Genomic DNA, 25,364 nt, shown 5'->3' on the forward strand with positions numbered 1-25,364 from the left:
CTAGCAAGGCTTTTGTGGATTTATTGGATGATTGTTTTCTACACCAGCATGTTCGGGAGGCAACTAGAGGGAGTAATACTCTTGATCTGATTATCAGTAGTGATTCTTCATGCATTAGGAATCTGCAGATAAAGGAACCACTGGGTGGCAGTGATCACAGTGTGCCGAAGTGGGATTTACTCAAGGAGGTAACTACCATCAGAGGTAAAGGGAAGGGTTTTTGCTTTCGTAAAGGCAACTATGATGGTCTGTGACAGTATTTAAATTCTATACAGTGGGACCAACTGATGATGTTACCAACAGCAAATTCAAAATGGGAAGCATTCAAGGAACTAATCTTGGAAGTACCAGGCTTTACATACCAACCAAGAAATATTGTTCAAGGTTCAGGCCTAAATGGTTGTCAGATGAACTAATGAGACATATGGCAGAGAAGAAAAATGCATGGGATACATACAAATTAATGGGTGACATGGAAGCCTATGATAGATATAAGTTGGTCTGTAACCAAGTCACAAAGGAGATTAGGCAGGCAAAGGCAGATTATGAGAAATCCTTGGCAAAGGATGCAAAGAAAAACAGAAAAGAGTTCTTTACCTATTTAAACTCAAGAAGGAAAGGGATGAATCAGATTGGTCCACTGGATGTTGATGGTTCAACAGTTGAGGATCCAGCTCAGGTGGCTAACAATCTAAACGAGTATTTTGCATCTACATTCACACATGAGGAGTTATTCAGGAAGGGGAATGTCGTAGGTGAAGTAAACATTGGCAGTGAGCTAGATTATTTTCTAATAACTGAGAGGAAAGTGGAGGAGAAATTGTTGAGGATAAACATAAAAAAGGCACCTGGGGTGGATGGGATCTATCCAGTTATATTAAAGGAGGCAGCAAAGGAAGTAAGCAAACCCCTAGCCATAATTATGAGAGCTTCTTTGGACTCAGTGGAGGTACCCATGGACTGGAGATGTGCAAATGTAACCCCAATTCACAAAGGAGGATCAAAGGCTGACACAAGTAATTATAGACCTGTTAGTTTAACTTCGGTTCCAGGAAAATTAATGGAGGCACTGGTTAAAGAAGCACTGCAGGATCATCTGGACAAGAATTCAGTTATAGCTCAGACACAGCATGGTTTTGTTAAGGGCAGGTCTTGTCTGACCAATTTGATTGGATACTATGATGTAGTCACAAAAGAACTGGATGCAGGGAATAACTTTGATATTATATATTTGGATCTTAGAAAGGCTTTTGATACTGTTGCGCATGGAAGACTGCTGCACAAATTGGAGAAGTGTGGCATTGGAGGCAAATTGCTGCTATGGATAAAGGGATGGTTGAGTGGCAGAAGACAGAGAGTGGTAATCAATGGACACTGCTCAACGTGGACTAACAGTGGAGTTACTCGGGGTTCAGTGTTGGGTCCATTGTCGTTTTCTGTATTTATAAATGATATTGATGATGGTGTATCAGGCTTAATGTCCAAGTTTGCAGACGATGCCAAGGTTGGCAGGGTTGTTAAGGACACTACTGATACTATGCTGCTGCAACAGGATCTGGAAAGGTTGAGCAGATGGGCTGAGAGATGGCAAATGAAGTTTAACATTGACAAATGTAAAGTACTACATATGGGAAACAGTAACCCCAGATCAACGTATCAACTCTGTGGTACTACGCTGACAGTGGTAGAGAATGAAAAGGACCTGGGGGTAATTGTGCAGGCAGATATGAAGTTCTCTGAGCAGTGCAGACGAGCTGCAAGAGTAGCTCATGGTGTCTTGTCAATGATATACAGGAATTTTTCTAGCAGGGACAGGGATGTGATTATTCCCTTGTATAAGGCATTGGTCAGGCCACACCTTGAGTACTGTATTCAGGTCTGGAGGCCTCATTTCAAGAAGGATGTAGAGCTGCTGGAACGAGTACAGAGAAGGGCAACAAGATTAGTGAATGGAACAAAGGGTTGCTCTTATGAAGAAAGGCTTAAGTTTTGCAAATTACAGAGCCTGGAGACTAGGCATCGGCGAGATGATCTGATAGAGGTGTATAAGGCTTTAAATGGCTTGAGCATGCTCAATGCTGATGGGATTCTTCCTCTTGCTCAGAATAATCACCTTTGAGGGCATAAATTCAAATTGAGGAAGGACGGATGTCGGATAGATGTGCGGAAATTTGCCTTTAGCCAGCGGGCAATTGGTTTGTGGAATAGACTCCCATCGCTTGTTGTTGAAGTTGATAGCCTAAACAAATTTAAGGCTCAGCTGGACAGGTATTTCGAACGAACGGAGGGGTGAAATGGGAGTAGTGAAATGAGTAGTGGTTGTTTTTTTTTTTTTTTTTTTTTTTTTGGCTGATGCTGAATAAGCTTGCTTTCTTGCATCATATGCCTCTACTAATGCTAATGCTAATGGTAAATAATCTTGGAAGCTACTAGGCTTTTCATACCAACTAAGAAATATTGTTCAAGATTTAGGCCTAAATGGATGTCAGATGAACTAATTAGACATGTGGCAGAGAAGAAAAATGCATGGGATACATATAAATTAGCAGGTGACACAGAAGCCTATGATAGATATTAGCTGGTCTGTAACCAAGTCACAAAAGCGGTTAGGCAGGCAAAGGCAGATTACGAGAAATCTTTGGCAAAGGATGCAAAGAGTTCTTTACTTATGTGAACTCTAGAAGGAAGGGGATGAATCAGATTGGTCCACTTGATATCGATGGTTCAACTGTTAATAATCCTGCTTAGGTAGCTAACAAACTAAATGAATATTTTGCATCTAAATTCACATACGAGGAATTATTCAGGGAGGGGAATGCCAAAGGTGTATTAAACTCTGGCAGTAAGCTAGATAATCTTGTAATAACTAAGTTAAATGAAGAAGAAATTGTTGAAGATAAGCATAAGAAAGGCACCTGGGGTGGATGGAATCTATCCAGTTATATTAAAGGAGGCAGCAAAGGAAGAAAACAAATCCTTAGCCATAATTATGAGCGCTTCCTTGGACTCAGGGGAGATATCCATGGAATGGAAAAGTGCAAATGTGACCCCCAATCCACAAAGTAGGATCAAAGGGAGATACAGGTAATTACAGACCTGTTAGTTTAAACTTCTGTTTCAGGGAAATTAATGGAGGCACTGATTAAAGAAGCATTGCAGGATCATCTAGACAGACTTCAGTTATAGCTCAGACACAGTATTGGTTTTGTTAAGGGGAAGTCTTGTTGGTCAATTTGATTGGATACTATGATGTAGTCACAAAGGAACTGGATGCAAAGAATAATTTTGATATCATATATTTGGATCTTAGAAAGGCTTTTGAAACTGTTGCACATGGAAGACTGCTGCACAAATTGGAGCAGTGTGGCATTGGAGGCAAATTGCTGCTATTCATAAAGGGATGGTTGAATGGGAGAAGACAGAGTTGTAATCAATGGGCACTGCTCTTTGTGGACTAATGTTATTAGTGGAGTCCCCCAGGGTTCAATGTTGGGTCCATTGTTGTTTTCTGTATTCATTAATGATATTAATGATGGTATATCAGGCTTAATGTTCAAGTTTGCAGACGATACGAACGTCGGCAGGTTTGTTAATTACACTAATGATAGTATGCTGCTGCAACAGGATCTAGAAAAGTTGAGCAGATGGGCTGAGAGGTAGCAATTGAAGTTTAACATTGACAAAGTTCTGCATATGGGAAGCAGTAACCCCAGTGTAGTACCACACCGTATCAACTGTGTGGTACTACACTGACAGTGATAGAGTGAAAAGGACCTGGGGGTAATTGTGCAGGCAGGTATGAAGTTTTCTGAGCAGTGCAGATGGTCTACAAGAGTAGCCCGTGGTGTCTTGTCAATGATATACAGGATTTTTTCTAGGAGGGATAAGGAGGTGATTATCCCCTTGTGTAAAGTAATGGTTAGGCCACACCTTGAGTACTGTATACAGGTCTGGAGGCCTCATTTTAAGAAGGATGTAGAGCTGTTGGAATGAGTATAGAGAAGGGCAAATGCTAAGGCAAATTTAATTAACTAAATAAAATGGCAGTTAATGGCAATATTTTGTATCCACTGAGCAGTTCCACTCTCAAAGCAGGTTGAGACTCTCGACCTTCGGAATAAAATAAGATTAGTGAATGGAACAAAGCATTGCTCTTACGAAGAAAGGCTTAAGTTTTGTAAATTACAATGTCTGGAGACTAGGCACCTGGCGGGTAATCTGATTGAGGTGTACAAAGCCTTGAATGGTTTGAGTATGCTCAATTCTGATGGAATTCTTCCTCTTGCTCAGAATAATCGCCTGAGAGGGCATAAATTCAAATTGAAGAAAGACAGTTGTAGGATAGATGTGCGGAAGTTTGCCTTTAGCCAGTGGGTGGTTGATTGCTGGAACAAACTTCCATCTGACATTTAAGCTATCAACTTCTACATCTGTCATTGTATGGAGTCTGGGTGCGAGATTAGCCTGTGCAGCCATTGCTCCTTAAAGCTCTTCAAACAGAGAAGTTTTTCCTGATTTATTTTCTGCTTTATTAGTTTAAATTGTCATATTAACTTATTTTCTAGAGTAGCTTTATATTCCTAGTTACGATACTTAGTTTAAAGTTTAACTTAGACAGAGATTTCGTAGATATTACTTAGTATCGGTAACGGTATCAAATCCACGTGTCACAAATTGAACGAGAGGTCTTTTAACCAAATTTAGTCGATTTATTAACCAATTGTTATATCAAATTATCTTCTATAAGTAGATTATAGACCTAGTCAGGATCCTTAGTTTATTCTAAATTGAGATAGCGAGATTTCGAAGCTAATCAATACTTAAGAGTCCGTAGAAATACCGTTCGTGAATTCCCGCCATTTTTACACGATAGCATAAGCTTAGTGTAGTATACTGCATAATATAATATTGTCAATTAATCAGTAAATCTATTAATCTTGATAAACTTTATTGTCAATTAAATTGTATTTTTAACTCTATATATATATAACGACTTAATCGTAACAAATAATTAATACATAACTATAGTGGTACACGTGATACGGAAGTTGTATAAAGGGAACACTAGATACCGAAAAAAAAAAAAATATATATATATATATATATATAACATAACTGTTTTGGGATATAACTTAAGGATTTAATTTTTGTTTTAAATTTTATTGAATTAAATTGGAATCATGACTCTGACCAGAGCAGCAAAGCAAAAGGCTCAAGCTAATGGGAGTGCTGTGGTTCAGGGGAGAACTGAGGGGGGCAGTTGCCCTCTGAATCACAGTCTATTAAAATGCAATGTTTGCTTGATGTTTGCGGAGCAGTCGGGTACGGGACATGATACTGCCAAGGGGGATGTCTTTGTGTGTGCACGATGTAAGGAGTGCAAGGAAATCAGGCGACAACTCAGCGTTGTTATGGGCCTTTATGAGAGCTTGAAGGACAGGGTGGATGCCCTCGAAGGTAATAAATTGAGGGGCCCATCAAGCTCTCAGCTGCCCACATCAACGCCAGAGCTTGCACTTGGTCATCAGGCAACACAGAAGCAGCCCCCTAGGCAAAATGCGCTGGTCCCACAGGAACTAGTAGTTGTTGGTGACTCTATTGTCAGGGAAACGGGGAACATACTTTGTAAAAAGGATAGGTGGAATAGGACCAGGGTATGTCTGCCAGGGGCAAAGGTTGATGACGTTGTAGAGCGGATATCATCTTTTAAGGGCACAAAAGGTGATATAGTTGTACACGTTGGCACTAATGATATTAAGAGTAGGAGACCGGCGGAATTACTTAGCAAGTACAGGTCACTGTTGAAAAAAAGCCGTGAATTAGGGTTGAACTTGAAAGTGTCTGCAATTCTGCCCAGACACGATAGGAGGGAGTACATGATGAGAGCCTTGTCGATCAATTCGGCCCTGGAAAGATCGTGCAAGGCTCAAGGGGTAGAATTTTTTTCAGCCTGGACTGTACTTGTTAACAGGAGAGATTGCTTCTACAGGGATGGGATACACTTAAATAGAAAGGGTGCAAGAATTTTTGCTGATGCTGTCGAGGCAGTGTTAGGTGGGTCGGAAAACTGCTAGTTGGGGGAGATACAAGGACTAATAGATTAACAGTAGCCAGTGGCAGAGGTGGAAGTGATTGAAATGAGCAGAACTTCTATTGAAATGAGCAGAAGTCTGAAAAACAAGATGCAGGATATTTCAGAGACTGCTGGTAGTCATTGCGGTACAAGTAAACACATGGGTTGTGTTAGAGTAGCTAAGAATAGAAACAGGTGCATGTATACCTGCGTGTACACCAATGCTAGGAGTTTGGTAAATAAATTTGATGAATTTGAGGTATTGCTCAAAACATCAAAGGCAGATATTGTTGGGATATCAGAGACGTGGTGTCACACAGATATAAGTAATGCGGAACTGGAATTTGGGGAATACAATGTGTATAGAAAGGATAGACAGGGGAGGAGGGGTTATGCTATTAATTAAGAAACACATAAAGTCCAAGGAAGTGAAGCCAGTCGACATCGATGGACAGGGGAGTGTCGAGTCAGTTTGGTGTGACATAAGCATAGGGAAATCAAAATTGAGAGTAGGAGTGTGCTATAGGCCTAATGACTCTGATGAGTAAAATAAGATATTGTACAGGAAAATAGAGTGGGCCAGTAAATCAGAGAGTCTTATAATGGGGGACTTTAATTTCCCAGATATTGACTGGAATTTGTGGGTTGGTCACTCGCACACTAGCAAGGCTTTTGTGGATTTATTGGATGATTGTTTTCTACATCAGCATGTTCGTGAGGCAACAAGAGGGAGCAATACTCTTGATCTGATTATCAGTAGTGATTCTTCACGCATTAAGAACCTGCAGATAAATGAAATACTAGGTGGCAGTGATCACAGTGTGTTGAAGTGGGATTTACTCAAGGAGGTAACTACCATCAGAGGTAAAGGGAAGGGTTTTTGTTTTCGTAAAGGCGACTATGATAGTCTGAGACAGTATTTAAATTCTATACAGTGGGACCAACTGATGATGTTACCAACAGCAAACTCAAAATGGGAAGCATTCAAGGAACTAAACTTGGAGGCTAACAGGCTTTACATACCAACTAAGAAATATTGTTCAAGGTTTAGGCCTAAATGGTTGTCAGATGAACTAATGAGACATGTGGCAGAGAAGAAAAACGCATGGGATACATACAAATTAATGGGTGACATGGAAGCCTATGATAGATATAAGTTGGTCTGTAACCAAGTCACAAAGGAGATTAGGCAGGCAAAGGCAGACTATGAAAAATCCTTGGCAAAGGATGCAAAGAAAAACAGAAAAGAGTTCTTTACATACTTGAACTCGAAAAGGAAAGGGATGAATCAGATTGGTCCACTGGATATTGATGGTTCAACAGTTGAGGATCCTGCTCAGGTGGCTAACAATCTAAACGAGTATTTTGCATCTACATTCACGCATGAGGAGTTATTCAGGAAGGAGAATGATGTAGGTAAAGTAAACATTGGCAGTGAGCTGGATGATTTTGTAATAACTGAGAGGAAAGTGGAGGAGAGATTGTTGAGGATAAACATAAAAAAGGTACCTGGGGTGGATGGGATCTATCCAGTTATATTAAAGGAGGCAGCAAAGGAAGTATGCAAACCCCTAGCCATAATTATGAGAGCTTCTTTGGACTCAGGGGAGGTACCCATAGACTGGAGATGTGCAAATGTAACCCCAATTCACAAAGGAGGATCAAAGGTGTTGACACAAGTAATTATAGACCTGTTAGTTTAACTTCTGTTCCAGGTAAATTAATGGAGGCACTGGTTAAAGAAGCACTGCAGGATCATCTAGACAAGAATTCAGTTATAGCTCAGACGCAGCATGGTTTTGTTAAGGGCAGGTCTTGCCTGACCAATTTGATTGGATACTATGATGTAGTCACAAAAGAACTGGATGCAGGGAATAACTTTGATATTATATATTTGGATCTTAGAAAGGCTTTTGATACTGTTGCACATGGAAGACTGCTGCACAAATTGGAGCAGTGTGGCATTGGAGGCAAATTGCTGCTATGGATAAGGGGATGGTTGAGTGGCAGAAGACAGAGAGTGGTAATCAATGGACACTGCTCAACGTGGACTAATGTTATTAGTGGAGTTCCTCAAGGTTCAGTGTTGGGTCCGTTGTTGTTTTCGGTGTTTATGAATGATATTGATGATGGAATATCAAGTTTAATGTCCAAGTTTGCAGATGATACAAAGGTTGGCAGGGTCGTTAAGGACAATACTGATGCTATGCTGCTGCAACAGGATCTGGAAAGGTTGAACAGATGGGCTGAGAGGTGGCAAATGAGGTTTAACATCGACAAATGTAAAGTGCTGCATATGGGAAACAGTAACCCCAGAGCAACGTATCAACTCTGCGGTACTACACTGACAGTGGTGGAGAATGAAAAGGACCTGGGGGTAATTGTGCAGGCAGATATGAAGTTCTCTGAGCAGTGCAGACGAGCTGCAAGAGTAGCTCATGGTGTCTTGTCAATGATATACAGCAATTTTTCTAGCAGGGATAAGGTGGTGATTATTCCCTTGTACAAGGCAATGGTAAGGCCACATCTTGAGTACTGTATACAGGTCTGGAGGCCTCATTTCAAGAAGGATGTAGAGCTGCTGGAACGGGTACAGAGAAGGGCAACAAGATTAGTAAATGGAACAAAGGGTTGCTCTTACGAAGAAAGGCTTAAGTTTTGCAAATTACAGAGTTTGGAGACTAGGCACCGGCGAGGTGATCTGATAGAGGTGCATAAGGCTTTGAATGGTTTGAGCATGCTCAATGCGAATGGGATTCTTCATCTTTCTCAGAATAATCACCTCAGAGGGCATAAATTCAAATTGAGGAAGGACGGATGTCGGATAGATGTGCGGAAATTTGCCTTTGGCCAGCAGGTGGTTGTTTGGTGGAACCGACTTCCATCACTTGTTGTTGAAGTTGATAGCCTAAACAAATTTAAAGCTCAACTGGACAGGTATTTCGAACGAACGGAGGGGTGAAATGGGAGTGGGTTTTTTTTTTTTTGGCTGATGCTGAATAAGCTTGCTTTCTTGCATCATATGCCTCTGCTAATGCTAATGCTAAAGTTGATAGCTTAAACAGAGTCAAGGCGAGACTAGACAAACATTTGGAGCGAGTGGATGGGTGAAATGAGAAGGAGTGTGTTTTTTTTTTTTTTTTGCCTGATGCTATATAAGCTTGCTTTCTTGCATCACATGCCCTTGCTAATGCTACTGCTAATGAGAAATCACAAAATTACACTGAAATTGTCGATGAGCTAATTTTAGCATACAGAGAGTTGGGATTCAACATGTCGTTGAAGCTCGTTTCCTACATTCCAATTTAGACTTTTTTTCCTGAAAACTTGCGAGCAGTCTCCCATGAACATGGTGAAAAGTTTCATCAAGATATTTCTCAAATGGAAAAAAGATACCAGGGAAAATGGAATCCAAATATGTTAGCATTGGAATCTGATACAGGAGACACCAGTGGATGATTATAAAGGGCAAAATGACAAAATAAGAATTTTGTTATCAGATAAACATTTTTGTAAATAAAATGAGGTTAATAGACCCATTGTTCAATACAGTAAACCCCCGCTATTCGTGGGGGTTTCGTTCCTGAGAAATGCCGCGAATACTGAGTTATGGCTCCTGTAGTAATAAAGGGGTTCCGTTCCAAAGTATGAAATATATAAGAAAAACTAGTCTATTATTTTATCTATGTATGTATTATATGTACCTTCATAATATGACTATGTACATAGACAGTACATAGTGAAATGCAAGCATACGGCATCGAAATGAAAATAAGAAACAATTTAATATTAAATGTAATATTTATTATAAATTTCAAACAAATCTTTCAAACCAGCGCCTTTGCTAGCTAAAAAACTTATCCCGCCGGTGCTATCACCAGTTTCGCTAAAGTGTTGATAAAGGAGTTTTGCCTTTTCACGAATGATGAGTGAACTTAACAGAATTTTATTTTGAGTTCGGTCTTCTATCCACAGATTTAAAGCTTTTTCCATTTTTTCTAATTTAACATCACGAGTTACAGAGCAAATTTTTGAAGCAATTAGCGCGTTTTCATGGACACTACGGCAGATTTTTTCTTCAGATTTCTTGATTGATCGTACAGTTGACTCATTGATTTTATAATGTTTTGCCACTGAGGAGACACTTTCACCATTAGAAATTTTATCTAATAACTCAATTTTATTCGCCAATGTCATCACCTTCTTTGATCTTTTCACATTTCCCTTGTTATTCGTAGCCATATTTTTGTATGGGTTAGAAAGAACTTGTCCACAATAAAGTCACTTTCTTCCATTAACACACTTGAAAAAGTCTGTTTTACACTGCAAAACGGTAGATTTATCACTTTTGTGAACATATAAATTTATAAATTGATAAATTTATTCAATTTATAAGCATATAAATTAAAAGCAAACGACGAAATATTCCATGACAAGCGCATAACATATACTGAACAAGGATTAGCGAGAAACATCCACGCTCGCGATTTTGTCACCCCTCTCTTCCCCCACCCACTGAGCGGGTGGAGGAAGAGGGGTGATGCCTGTTTTGACCGGGAAAGATAATTTTAGCCACGCCCATGTTTTTTTATGGCGGAAAAGTTCACGGCACTTTAAAATTCACATTTCTTTAGATTTCATTTTATATTAAATCAGCGACCGCGAATACAGATACCGCGAATAGTGGGGGTTTACACCGGGGCTCTACACCACCTTCCTTCTAACGGGACATGGTTCCTTTAATGCCAAACTCTCGACCTTCGGAATAAAAGAATCACCACTATGCCACTGCGGTGAAAATCGGACATGGACACATCTGATGCATGAATGCCCCCTCTTTGATGATATAAGATGTCACTTTATAACAAAAATATGTTTTAACCCGAAGGATCGGGAACACCTTGTACTGTCGGAGGAGGAGTACTATAGAGCCCTCTCGAAATTTGCGCGCGAACTGTTCAGCAGACTACGAGCATTACCACAACTTCCCTAAACTCGACACTGGAACTCTGACAACTGAAACGGACAACAATGACTAGGACTTTACTGGATGAGACCTATATCCCCTTAGTGACACCATCCCACACTGACACCCTGATTATTGGAACAGCAGTGGATGAGATCCTATCCCAACACTGACCAACTAATGGACTGTACACTGTCATGGACCTGACGAAGTCACAGCTTTGCTACATACACGCCATGTTAGTGATCTGAGCCGGCTCCCTTGTTCAGCCCTTTCTTCTCCCTTACCCCGGCAGGGGGAGGTGACGGCTTTCCTGTCTCCTCCCCTCCTTGCCAACCCCACTCTTCCCTCTGGTGGGGTATGGGCATGCCCCACCGATTCTACCTGGGGTCGTCTCCCCTATTGACCCCATTCTTCTGTCTTTATCCCTCCAGTCTTCATTCTCCCTACCCAACTCTATCTGTATGCAAGCGAATGCCCCACATGCCAAAAATAACCGTGTCTAAATTACGCTGTTCGCCCACCATTTTGGCTTTTCTAATTCTAGCGCAATATTCCCATGCAAGTGTTTTTTTTTTTTTTTTTTTAAGGTCCTAGCCATTGAAATCCCAGGAAACTAGGTGGCAGGACCTGCCAGAGTGAAAATTTAAACTAGTGGTTACCTGGTCTGCCTCCACGGGGCGAAGTGCGGGCAACGTTGGGCCTCAGCTGGGGTCCAGCGGCTAAATGGCCAGAAGAACAACGGTACATAACAAAACACACTCACATGATCCATACACTTTTAAATCTCTGGCCTTCCCAGTGAACTGGTACACTCACAATGAAAGCAACGCGGAGATGGGGGAACCCCTGGTGCCGTTAGACACTTAACACACTTTGCACTTTGCACTTGTATTTAGTACTGTATGTAACATTTTCTTAAAATTTATGAAATTTATTTTACTAGAAACTTAGTTTTTGACACTAATCCCTTCTCACTTAAAAGGTGGGTGTTACGGCAATATGGTTGCCATATTTGAATTCAGCAACATGAAATTTACAAGAATCACCCTGAATTTTAACAGGGAGCGAAAAAAATGATTTTTACTGATCAGTGTAATCTGCCTTAGCTTGCCTGTCCTCCTTTGTGACTTGTTTACAGACTAATTTATATCAACCATAGGCTTCTGTATAATTTATATGCATAACATGCACTTGTCTCAATAGTTCATCTGACTTCCATTTAGATCTAAGTCATGAAAAGTATTTCTTTGTTGGTATGAAAAGCCTAGTAGCTTCTTTTATTACTTCACTGAATACTTCCCATTTAGAATTTGCTGTTGGTAACATTGCTCAATTTAAAAACTGTGTGAGACCTCTGTAGTCACCTTTATGAAAGGAAAAGCCTTTACCCTTGACAGTAGTTATGTCTTTAATTAAATTCCACATTAGTACACTGTGATTGCTGCCACCCAACGGGTCTTTTACGTGCTGATTCTTAATACATGAAGAATCACTTCTAATAACCAAATCAAGAGTATTATGGGATATTCTGATTTGCCGGCTCACTATTTCCCTGTATAGCTGTTTGGTATACTCATCACAGTCATTAGGCCTATAACACACATCTATTCTCAATTTTGTTTTCCCAGTGCTTATATCACACCAGCCTGATTCAACATTGCACTGGTCTCCCATGTCGACTGGATGCACCGCCTTAGATTTAATATTCTTCTTAACTAAGAGCATAACCTCTCCACTTCTCCTGTCCTGTCTGTCCTTCCTGTATATATTGTATTCCCCATATTCAACATCACTTATGTCTAAGTGACACCACGTCTCTGCTATTCATACAATGTCTGCATTTGACGACTTAATCAGTACTTCAAATTCATCAAATTTATTTATAGTGCTCCTAGCATTAGTGTACATGCAGGTATACATGTTCTTACTCTTAGTTATCCTAACACAGCCCATACTCTTGGCCTGAACTCCAAGACACCTTGCTTTCCAGGCCGCTGCATGTACCAATAGCAGCAATGCAAGAATCACTTTCACCTCTGCCTGTGACTCTAGTTAAACTATTATTCTGTGTATCCCCACAATCTGCGAGATTTCTTTAAAAGCCTAATCCCTGTTGAGGGGATTAGGGTTTTAAAGAGAACTCCCTTCCTCCTTGCCAACCCTATTTCCCTCTGGTGAGGTATGGACATGCCCCACTGAAAAACGGGGGAGGGGGGGTAACCTCCCTATCGACCCCTCTGCTTCCTATTTCACCCCCAGCCTTTTGCCTCCCCCACCTAAATCTGTCATCTCACACAGCGATTAGCCCTACATCAAAATTCTAAGCCACACCAAAATTCTTGCCCGACCCAATTAGGCTTTATCAAAACCTTCAGCGTAAAACCCCAAACAGTGCTCCTAAAAGCAAAAACCCAAATTTGCAATAAAACATCCTCGCAACTATTTATTTTTCTAATTTTTATTTTATTTATTTTGGTCCTAGCCACTGAAATTCCAGGAAAGTAGGTGGCAGGACCTGCCAGAGTACTGATTCAATCACTGGTAACACCCGGCCGGCCTCCCCTTGGCTGGTATTGGTAACGTCAGGCTCCTAGTGGGGCCCGGCGGCTAACAGGCTGGATGAACAATGGGCACAACATACTACATAGTACATATCCCACACTCTTTTAAATCTCTGGCTTGACCGATACAGAGAACATACACGGAGATGGGAGAAATTCCAGGAACCGTTAGACACCCCCCCCCAACATACCAAATACCAAAAATCTAACAGTTTCCCAACTCTCATATTACTGCCTCTATTATATCACTGAATCTACTGTATAAATACAGAGTCCAGTCACAATATTATGACCACCCCTCAATGCAGACATCATACACACCTAGTGAATCATAGAGCGCACGGGTCAAGTTCACACACCGTAAGCATATAAGGCTTGATGTTCAGTATCCGTGAACACAGTAACAGCCTCTGTCATGGGAAAAGCACGCGAGCTATCAGACCTGGAAAAAGGCATGATCATCGGCTATTGGACCAGGGGTGCCAGCATTTCTGAAACAGCAGACTTTGTGAGATGCTCACATGCTGCAGTGGTGAAAATGTATCAAGACTGGACAAATGGGACAGTTTTGACGATCTGATGTGGCAATTGTGGAGCCCCATGTGCCATTGATCCCAGAGGTGAATGTCAGCTGAAACGTTTGGTCAGGATCGATCAACTGTTGCTCAACTGGCCATCCAAATGAACCATGGGACAACCAGAAAGGTCTCCAACATGACAGTGCAGCGAACCCTGTTGCGCATTGGGCTCCGGAGCAGACGCTTGGTGACAGCACCCATGCTGACAGCAGTTTATTGTAAACAACACCGTCAGTTTGCACAGTAATACCGATACTGGACCCCAGCCAAGTGACAATGGGTGGCCTTCTCCGATGAGTCACGGTTTCTACTCCACTGAGTGGATGGATGGTGGCGTATTAGGCATGAAACCTCTGAGAACAGACACCTGGACATGATTGTTGGCAGAAGGCAGGCTGGTGGGGAAGGTTGTCATGGTATGGCTTGGGTCCGCTGATACCTTTGGAGAGCACCCTGAATGCAAATGGTTACCGCAAGACAGTAAGCCATGCCATGTCACCAGAATTGTCTGTGAATGGTTTGAGGAGCACGACAAAGACTTCAAGCTACTCCCTTGGCCACCAAATTCCCCATATCTTAACCCAATTGAATATCTATGGGACCATCTCAATCGACACATCAGACAGATGGATCCTCCACCAAGAAATATGCAGGAACTCTGGGGTGCACTGCAGTCTGTATGGTCACAGATACCACTAGCAACCTTCCGCGGACTTGAGTCCTTCCCACGGCGGCTGGCTGTGGTGCATGCTGTGAAAGGTGCATATTCTGGATACTAGGCAGGTGGTCATAATAATGTGACTGGACCCAGTATGTATGCTACCACATTGACCCCTACAATATTTGCATGACCAACAAAATTATTCATTGGCGTTCAAATATGTTTTGTAATATAATACATATTTTTACTATGCCAGTCAAGTTTATTGAAATAAGTTCCAAATATCTGAAAAATAAGAAGCAGATTTTATTTGTAAGCCTTATTAAGTTTTATTAAAAAGGAAATCCTCTCCAAAAATACTAATTTATATCAAAATATCTCTAGAAAAAAAACAGGTTAATGGCTATTCCATTTAACTTATTCTCTTTAAATATAATTATCAAAATCATTTATTTATATTGTTATGCTTAATTTTTCATTTGTTCATACTGGTACAATAATCTTTTACAGAATACATAAAATAATACATCTGGAGGTGCTTTTAGTTCATGTATAGCTATGAGAACCAATTTAAGAGGAACAGTAGTAAGTATTAAGTATTATTTAATATAAACTTGCTACATATTTTCCATTATTTTGTTCATTATATATCTAATTTAAAATAAAAGAGCTAAGAATTTTAACAGAAAATTAAATGATATTTAATACTGATAAAATAATATGACCTCTGTTCTTGTTTTATAAATGGGCAATGCCATGAATTTCCCTGACTGCATTACAAATAGTACATAACTCCTTAACAGAGACATATATTGTCTTTTACTTGTAATCAAGTGTCTCAACTGTTATTAGCATTAGTAGAGGCATATGATGCAAGAAAGCAAGCTTATGCAGTATCAGCCAAAAAAAAACTGCCACTTTACCCCTCCGTTCGTTCGAAATACCTGTCCAGCTGAGCCTTAAATTTATTTAGGCTATCAACTTCTACAACAAGGAATGGAAGTCTGAACCACCAACCAACTACCCGCTGGCTAAAAGCAAATTTCCGCACATCTATCCTACATCTGTCTTTCCTCAATTTGAATTTATGCCCTCTCAGGAGATTATTCTGAGCAAGAGGAAGACTCCCATGAGCATTGAGCATGCTCAAACCATTCAAGGCTTTATACACCTCTATCAGATCACCACGCCGGTGCCTAGTCTTCAGACACTGTAATTTGCAAAACTCAAGCCTTTCTTCGTAAGAGCAATCCTTTGTTCCATTCACTAATCTTGTTGCCCTTCTCTGTACTCGTTCCAGCAGCTCTACATCCTTCTTGAAATGAGACCTCCAGACCTGTATACAGTACTCAAAGTGTGGCCTGACCATTGCCTTATACAAGGGAATAATCACCTCCTTATCCCTGCTAGAAAAAATCCTGTATATCATTGACAAGACACCACGAGCTACTCTTGTAGACCATCTGCACTGCTTAGAAAACTTCATAGCTGCCTGCACAATTACCCCCAGGTCCTTTTCACTCTATCACTGTCATTGTAATACCACAGAGTTGATACGTTGCTCTGGGGTTGCTGTTTCCCATATGTAGTACTTTACATTTGTCAATGTTAAACTTCATTTGCCACCTCTCAGCCCATCTGCTCAACCTTTCCAGATCCTGTTGCAGCATAGCGTCAGTATTGTCCTTAACAACCCTGCCAACCTTTGTATCGTCTGCAAACTTGGACATCAAGCTTGATACACCATCATCAATATTATTTATAAATACAGAAAACAATAATGAACCCAACATTGAACCCTGAGGGACTCCACTAATAACATTAGTCCACGATGAGCAGTGTCCATTGATTACCACTCTGTCTTCTCCCCCTCAACCACCCCTTTATCCATAGCAGCAATTTGCCTTCAATGCCACACTGCTCCAATTTGTGCAGAAGTCTTCCATGTGCAACAGTAAAAAAAGCCTTTCTAAGATCCAAGTATATAATATCAAAGATATTCCCTGCATCCAGCTCTTTTGTGACTGCATCATAGTATCCAATCAAATCGGTCAGGCAAGACTTCCCCTTAGCAAAACCATGCTGTGTCCGAGTCATAACTGAAGTCTTGTCTAGATGATCCTGCAGTACTTCTTTAACCAGTACCTCCATTAATTTTCCTGCAACAGAAGTTAAACTCACAGGTCTATAATTACTTGTGTCAGCCTTTGATCCTCCTTTGTGAATTGGGGTCACATTTGCACATCTCCAGTCTATGGGTCCAAGGAAGCTCTCATAAGTATGGCTAAGGGTTTGCTTACTTCTTTTGCTGCCTCCTTTAATATAACTGGATAGATCCCATCCACCCCAGGTGCCTTTCTTGTGTTTATCTTCAACAATTTCTCCTCCACTTTACTCTCAGTTATTACAAGATTATCTAGCTTACTGCCAGAGTTGAATACACCTCTGGCATTCCCCTCACTGAATAACTTCTCATGTGTGAATGTCAATGCAAAATATACATTTAGTATGTTAGCTTCCTGAGCAGGATCATCAACAGTTGAACCATCGATGTCAAGTGGACCAATCTGATTCATCCCCTTCCTTCTAGAGTTTACATAAGTAAAGAACTCTTTGCTGTTTTTCTTTGCATCCTTTGCCAAAGATTTCTCATAATCTGCCTTTGCCTACCTAACCTCCTTTGTGACTTGGTTACAGACCAGCTTATATCTATCATAGGCTTCTGTGTCACCCACAGAAGCCTATGATAGATATACGCTGGTCATGTTAATTTATATGTATCCCATGCATTTTTCTTCTCTGCCATATGTCTCATTAGTTCATCTGACATCCATTTAGGCCTAAACCTTGAACAATATTTCTTAGTTGGTATGTAAAGCTTAGTAACTTCCAAGATAAGTTCTTTGAATGCTTCCCATTTCGAATTTGCTGTTGGTAACATCATCAGTTAGTCCCACTGTATAGAATTTAAATACTGTCTCAGACCATCGTATTTCGCCTTTACGAACGCAATAACCCTTCCCTTTGTCCCTGATGGTAGTTACCTCTTTGAGTAAATCCCACTTGAGCACACTGTGATCACTGCCACCTAGTGGTTCCTTTATCTGCAGATTCTTAATGCATGAAGAATCACTACTAATAATCAAATCAAGAGTATTAATCCCTCTGGTTGCCTCCCGAACATGCTGATGTAGAAAACAATCATCCAATAAATCCACAAAAGCCTTGCTAGTGTGTGAGTGACCAAACCACGAATTCCAGTCAATATCTTCGAAATTAAAATCCCCCATTATAAGACTCTGATTTACTGGCCCACTCTATTTCCCTGTACACTTTCTTATTATACTCATCAGAGTCATTAGGCCTATAGCACATTCCTACTCTCAATTTTGATCTCCCAGTGCTAATGTCACTCCAAACTGACTCGACACTACACTGTCCAGCGATGTCAACTGGCTTCACTTCCTTGGATTTTATGTGTTTCTTAACTAATAGCATAACCCCTCCTCCCTTCCTATCTTGTCTATCCTTTCTGTAGACGTTGTACTCCCCAAATTCCAGTTCTGCATTCCTTATATCTGTGTGACACAACATCTCTGATATCCCAACAATATCCACCTTTGATGCTTTGAGCAACACCTCAAATTCATCAAATTTATTTACCAAACTCCTAGCATTGGTGTACCGCAAGTATACATGCGCCTGTTCCTATTCTTAGCTACCCTAACACAACCCACATGTTTACTTGTATGGCAATGACTCCCAGCAGTCTCTGAAATATCCTGCATCTTGTTTTCCAGGCTTCTGCTCATTCCAATAGAAGCAGAGCAAGAATCACTTTCACCTCTGCCTGTGGCTACTATTAATCTATTAGTCCTTGTATCCCCCCCCAAGCTAACAGTTTTCCGACCCACCTAACACTGCCTCGATAGCATCAGCAAATATTCTTGCACCCTTTCTATTTAAGTGTATCCCCTCCCTGTAGAAGCAGTCTCTCCTGTTAACAAGTACAGACCAAGCTAAAAAAAATTCTACCCCTTGAGCCTTGCACAATCTTTCCAGGGCCGAATTGATCGACAAGGCTCTCATCATATACTCCCTACTATCATGTCTGGGCAGAATTGCAGACACTTTCAAATTCAGCCCTAATTCACGGCTTTTTTTTCAACAGTGACCTGTACTTGTTAAGTAATTCTGCCTGTCTCCTATTCTTAATATCATTAGTGCCAAATTGTACAACTATATCACCTTTTGTGCCCTTAAAAGATGATATCCGCACAACGTCATCAACCTTTACCCCTGGCAGACATACCCTGGTCCTGTTCCACCTATCCTTTTTACAAAGCATGTTCCCCGTTTCCCTGACAATAGTCGCCAACAGCTACTAGTTCCTGTGGGACCAGTGCATTCTGCCTTGGGGGTTGCCGCTGTGTTGCGTGATGACCAAGTGCAAGCTCTGGCATTGATGTGGGCAGCTGAGAGCTTGATAAGGTATTTCAATAAAGCTTCCATCTTAGGGTGGGCAAACTTGTGGTTTTCAAAAAAGGTTGAAAACCACTGTGTTAACTTGTGAAAGCTGTAAGCATGTTGGGGCCTCACAACAAACATCTGAGAACTGCACATGGGCCTGCTAGCTTGACATGTCTGGTCTATATAATAGATAAATAAAACAGAACACAATGAATTAAAAAATAAATTTATGTGCAAATACTGTAAATTTTGTTTATGTGTGAACTAAGAATATTAGAGTACAGAACATTATAACAAGCAACAGCATGAAATTAATATTAAATAAAATATAGTACGTTGTTTTAAAAAGTGTAATGTTTAAAGATATTTTGTACTGATTTTCAGAGACAAATGTAAATTATCGTATTTGTTTTGTTTATAAAGTTTGTGAAATTACTTTTAAAAAAATGTGTTTTTTTTTTTTTTTTTGATACTTAACAAAGAACTTTTCTTGCAAAGTGAGTTTTCAAGGATGCTAACTGCAAAAGTTTTACCATTTCCACATTTTATTGTGTCTCTAGCCATGCCATTGTGACTCTCAAACATTGTAGTACATAATGCATGATAGAAACATTAAACGGTTTAGTTTTGTCTTCATTATCTTCTTGTTCTTGGCCACATTCATCCATCTCCTTTTCTTTGTTGACATTTGCAATGACTTCTCAGTTAGTACCTGACACAATTTCTTCATTGCCAATATCTATCCACTGTTCAATCAATAATTTGGCAGTATATAGTTCTCCAAGAACATCTCTTACTTTGAGAATATTGCATTAATCCCTGACAAAATCAGCCCTTTTTTCCAACTTTTATGTTATCATCATCTGTTTCTGTTGCTCCACGAGACACACTCACACACACACATACATCATTTTTTCCAGCAGTCATATGCTGCTTCTTTTAATACAGAACTCCACATGATGTCCACTTTGTATTCAATTTCTTTCAAAGTTAGTTCCGTTAAGGTCAGGAACTATGCTGTCAGAAGAAAGTAAGGTTAATAACAGTTTGTGGCTGTAATTGAATTTGATGATGTGAATGATTCTTCGAACAAGAGGCTGAATTAAAGTAAGGTCCATCTTACATAACTTCAAACTCTCCAGAAGTTACTGTTTAGCAACTGTCAGCATGGTATTGTTTACATCCACTAAATGTTCCCCATTTGGAAACTGTACAGTTATCACAAAAAAAGGGGGTTTTTTTGGTACATTCCTGTCTATTTAAATATGCATATAGCTTAATTTAATGACATTTAAAATTTTTGTGGTACAGTTCTCTATATTTAAAATGTAAATGTAAATAGCTTAATTAAAAATGACGTAATTTCATGTGGGTAAAAATTTCTGAACATGTCTGATACATGTTCAGAAATTTTTATATGATACATGTTCAGAGAGTACATGTGAGCGGTGTCGAAGAATTTTGAGCTTGTGGTAACAGATGCATTTTTGGAAATTTTTACCATATTTTTGATTAATTAACATATTAAATCGTTTGACAAATAGTTTAATAGTCTTAGTGACATTTTTAGCTTATTTTTATATTTAACTGGTGATTTTGTAAATTACAACTTGTTATTCGTACCACTATTGTATTGGTTTTTTGGTGCAAATATTGTAACACTTAACTAGTACTGCAGTGGAATAGTAGAGTTCATTTGTGATAAATAAATAGCTTGATGGTTCTAATCACTTGTTAGGCATATATTTTTGCTTTTAGCTAAGAAATTTTAATTTTTAGTAGGATATAACTAATTTAAAACAGGAATCGTAGTGGCATAGATACAATATAAAACTGTACAGCATAATACATATCATTGCACTTGGGAATCTATTAGCTTGGTGTAGTATTTTCTATTAATCAATTAAATTGATTAATTTTATTAATTTTCATTGTTGATCAATTAAATTGTATTTAAAAGGAAATCATGCCCCAGATGAGCAGCAAAGCATGGGAACAAAATAGCAGGAGTGCTGTGGCTTGGGAGAGAACCAAAAGGAGCAATTCTCCTATGATTCATGACCTAACAAAGTGTGCAACTTGTGCAATGTTCCCCGATCTTCCTGGAATGGGACATGATACAGCCAAGGGGGATCTTTATGTGTGTTCGTTGCAGAGTGTGTGTGTGTGTGTGTGTGTGTGTGTGTGTGTGTGTGTGTGTGTGTGTGTGTGTGTGTGTGTGTGTGTGTGTGTGTGTGTGTGTGTGTGTGTGAAGAAATTAGGCACCAACTCCGCATTCTGATGGGTGTTTGAGAGTTTTTAGAGTAAGGTAGATGCCCTCAAAGGAATTAAAATGGGATCCAATCAAGCTCTCAGCTGCCCAACTCACTGCCAGAGCTCACACTTGTGCATCAGACAACACAGTGGCAATCTCCAAGGCAGAATGCACTGGTCCCACAGGAGGTGGTTATTGTGGGTGACTTTGTCAGGGAAATGGGAACTATGTATTGAGACAAGAAGGATAGGTGGAATAGGACCACGGTATGTCTGCCAGGGACAAAAGTAGCTGACTTTGAAGAGCAGATATTATTTTTTGAAAAAATATCTGCTATATCATTTTTTAAAGGCAATATTGTTGTACACATTGGCACTAATGATATTAAGAGTAGGAGATGACAGGACTTAACAATTGCGAGGCAGCGTTGAGAAAAAGTTGCAAGTTAGAATTGAATTTGAAAGTGTATAATTCTGACCAGACACGATAGGAGGGAGTACACGTTGAGGGCCATGTTTGGACCGGGAGTAATGCAGGACCATCTGGAGAGGAATGTTGTTATAGTGCAGTCACAGCATGGATTTGTTGAAGGGCAGTCTTGTCTAAATAATCTGATAGGTTACTATGATACAGTGACCAAGGAACTGGATGCAAAAAATAATTTTGATATCATATAGTTGGATTTCAGAAAGGCTTGTGATACTGTTGCACATAAAAAACTTTTGTATAAACTGGAGCAATGTGGGCATTTAGGGCAAGTTACTGCTATGATAAAGGAATGGTTAAGTGGAAAAAGACTGTGTGTGATTATCAGTGGGCACTGCTCTTCGTGGACTAATGTTATCAGTGGAGTCACCAGATTCAGTGCTGGGCACATTGTTGTTTACAATATTTATTAATGATATTGTTGAAGGTATACTGAAAATGTCAATGTCAAAGTTTGGCAGGGTGGTTAACAACAGTGATCAGGGTTAGCTACTGTAACATCCAGGAAAATTCATCAATGGGCTGAAAAATGGTAGTTGAAGTTTAACATTGACATATCTGCATATTATGGGTGTGCCAAGCCCATACTCACCAGATGTGAGCCCCTGGGGTTAAGTAGCAGTAATCCCTGAGTAACTTATCAACTGTGTAGTACTCATGCCGGGTAGTGGAAAATGAAAAAGTCCTGGGGTAATTGTGCAGGCAGACATGAAATTCTCTGAGCAGTGCAGACATGCTGCCAGAACAGCTCATGGTGTTTTGTCAGTGATATACAGAAACTTTGCTAGCATGGATAAGGAGGTGATTATCCCTTTGTACAAGGCCATGGTTAGGTGTAATCTTGAGTATTGTATACAGATTTGGAGACATCACTTTAGGTGGAACAGGTGCAGAGAAGAGCAACCAGATTGGTGAAGGGAACAAAGGGCATGCGTACCTAGAAGGGATTTGGTACTGCAAATTGCAGCTTCTGGAGACTAGGTACCTGCAGAGTGATCTGATTGAGCTGTTTAAAGCCTTGAATGGATTTTGTAAGCTGAATGTGAATAGCATTCTTCCTCTTGCTGAGACTACATGCATAAAGAGGCATTAAATTTAATTTGAGGGATGATGGTTGCAGGATGGATGTGCAGATGTTTTCCTTCAGCCATCGGTGGTTGATTGTTTGAACAGGCATCCATCTGTTGTTTTGGAAGTGGATGTTTTGAATAAATTCAAGGAAGAACTAGACAAAGTCTTGGGGAGTATGGATGGGAGAAGTGTGTAGTTTTTTTTTTTTTTTTTTTTGGCCGATGCTATATAAGCTTGCCTTCTTGTATCATTTGCTACTACTACTATGTGTGAACAAGCTTTTTCCTTCAACAAAACACTACCACTTGCTTTTGTTATCTTAACTTGTACTGTTTGAGAAAAAAGGGCAGGACTTACCTCAACCATCGAGTCAGGTTTTTTTTTTCTAACAATTTCATTTTAAAATGAAATATAGGCAATTTAATTGACTGAGTTTTCTTCCAAACAACATTGTATATTTCATATACAATATATCTAATTCAGACTTTAATGCTGTCTTCATGTCAGTTGCATAACTCCCATTGTAATACAGAACTAATATGGTTAGGGAAGGACGTTATGTGGTTTCTATCCATTTAAATTATAATATATCTAAATTGCCACTCTTATACCATGTGGAATTTTAATATATTTTATTTAGGTGTTACCTAAACTAATATACATTGAGTAACATTTCAGGTATCTTGCCGATACCCATCATTCGGTCAGCAGCAAGGTCTGATGATTGTTATCTGCAAGATACCCAAAACGTTACTCAATGTATATTAGTTTAGGTAACACCTAAATAAAATACATTAAAACTCCACATGGTTTAAGAGTGGTAATTTAGATATATTATAATTTAAATGCAGAACTCCTTTCTGTGGATGGAGCATCAAAGGTCAGCTGAGATGGACTATAAGTAGTATTTTTTATTAAATGCACAGCTTGTATTTTACCATTCACTAGATACAAGTGAATAAGTATGCTGTTATTCAAAAGCAGTAATATTTTAGGTTACAGGCATTTCTTTATTAATTTTTAGTATATTAATACATCAAAATATTGTGAAACCATTCCAAAATGAGGTTTACAGTCATCTAAGCATTTGAATTTTTTTTTTTTTTTTTTGTACACTCTTGGTAGCTGTTTTGCACGTACATTTTAAAAGCATTGAGCTCTCCTACTTTTCATGATGCACAAAGATAATAGCTTATATGCTCTGGTTTTATTTACACAAATTAGCAATGTAAATTTATACTTGCTGAGTTTTAATTTTTTATTTGATAGGATCAGACTTCAGGTTGAGGGATTCGTTTAGTAGCATCCTATAAGATAAAGTAGTTTCATCACAGTAATCTTCTTGATTACTGTGGTGAATTGCAGAGCATAATACTATGCTCTGCAATAGCTTTACAAATTCATATTTATGGATAGTTATTTCTTTAAACATTCTATCTTATGTTATATTTAAATCTTTATATTTTAATCTCTTTATATTTTTATTTATAAAAAATTATCAGTATGAAGGAATAGTTCTTTCTTTAAAGTATGTGGCTTTCTTTTATTTACCTGGCTGTTGCAAAATCTCAAAGTCATAAAAATTTAATAAGAAAAATTTAAATTAATCTATAACTAGAAAAACATACACAAACACGCTATGAAATCAAAAATTTATTGTTCTGTATAAAAACTTGTTTGCCTTATACAATGATAATAACAACTACTAAGTGATGTTAGTATTTAATAGTGACAAACGATCCAAGAAAGAAAACTTATACAGCATCAGTCAAAAAAAAATAAAAACACTTTCCATGTTACCTGTCCATCCCCTCTAATAATTTGTGTACTCCTTCCTGATACTTTATATACATCCTGTGTATTTTTCTTCTCTGCCACAAGTCTCATCAGTTCGTCTAACATTCATTTAGGTCTAAGCCTTGATCAGCATTGCTTAATTGTTACTGTTTAAGTAAGACTAAATGAAACTGGGCATAATTTTTAAGAGTTATAATTATCTATATGATATCAGTGTAAAAACACCATAGAAAACTCTTAAAGGAAAAACTACTATAGTAGTAAAAAGGACACCATTTCAACTGAAATGATGAAAGTGAAGCCAGTCGACATCGCTGGACAGTGCAGTGTCGAGTCAGTTTGGTGTGACATAAGCATTGGGAGATCAAAATTGAGAGTAGGAGTGTGCTATAGGCCTAATGACTCTGATGAATATAATAAGAAAGTGTACAAGGAAATAGAGTG

At 39.2% G+C, this 25,364-nt stretch overlaps 1 protein-coding gene across 1 annotated transcript in view; it reads left to right on the top strand.

Annotated features, from left to right (window-relative positions):
• Positions 1 to 25,364, top strand: part of LOC150077224 (tetratricopeptide repeat protein 38-like) — a 190,618-nt gene that overhangs the window by 11,145 nt on the left and 154,109 nt on the right. Inside the window, exon 2 of the mRNA XM_090386333.1 lies at positions 15,353 to 15,427. Within this exon, the coding sequence (XP_090242459.1) occupies positions 15,401 to 15,427 (27 nt within the window). The 5' untranslated portion in view covers positions 15,353 to 15,400. The remainder of the gene's footprint in view (positions 1 to 15,352; positions 15,428 to 25,364) is intronic.

The sequence above is a fragment of the Mastigoproctus giganteus genome, chromosome 12 (genome assembly GCF_048544385.1).
Source record: "Mastigoproctus giganteus isolate SK-2022 chromosome 12, ASM4854438v1, whole genome shotgun sequence".
In the NCBI taxonomy this organism is placed as follows: Eukaryota; Metazoa; Arthropoda; class Arachnida; order Uropygi; family Thelyphonidae; genus Mastigoproctus; species Mastigoproctus giganteus.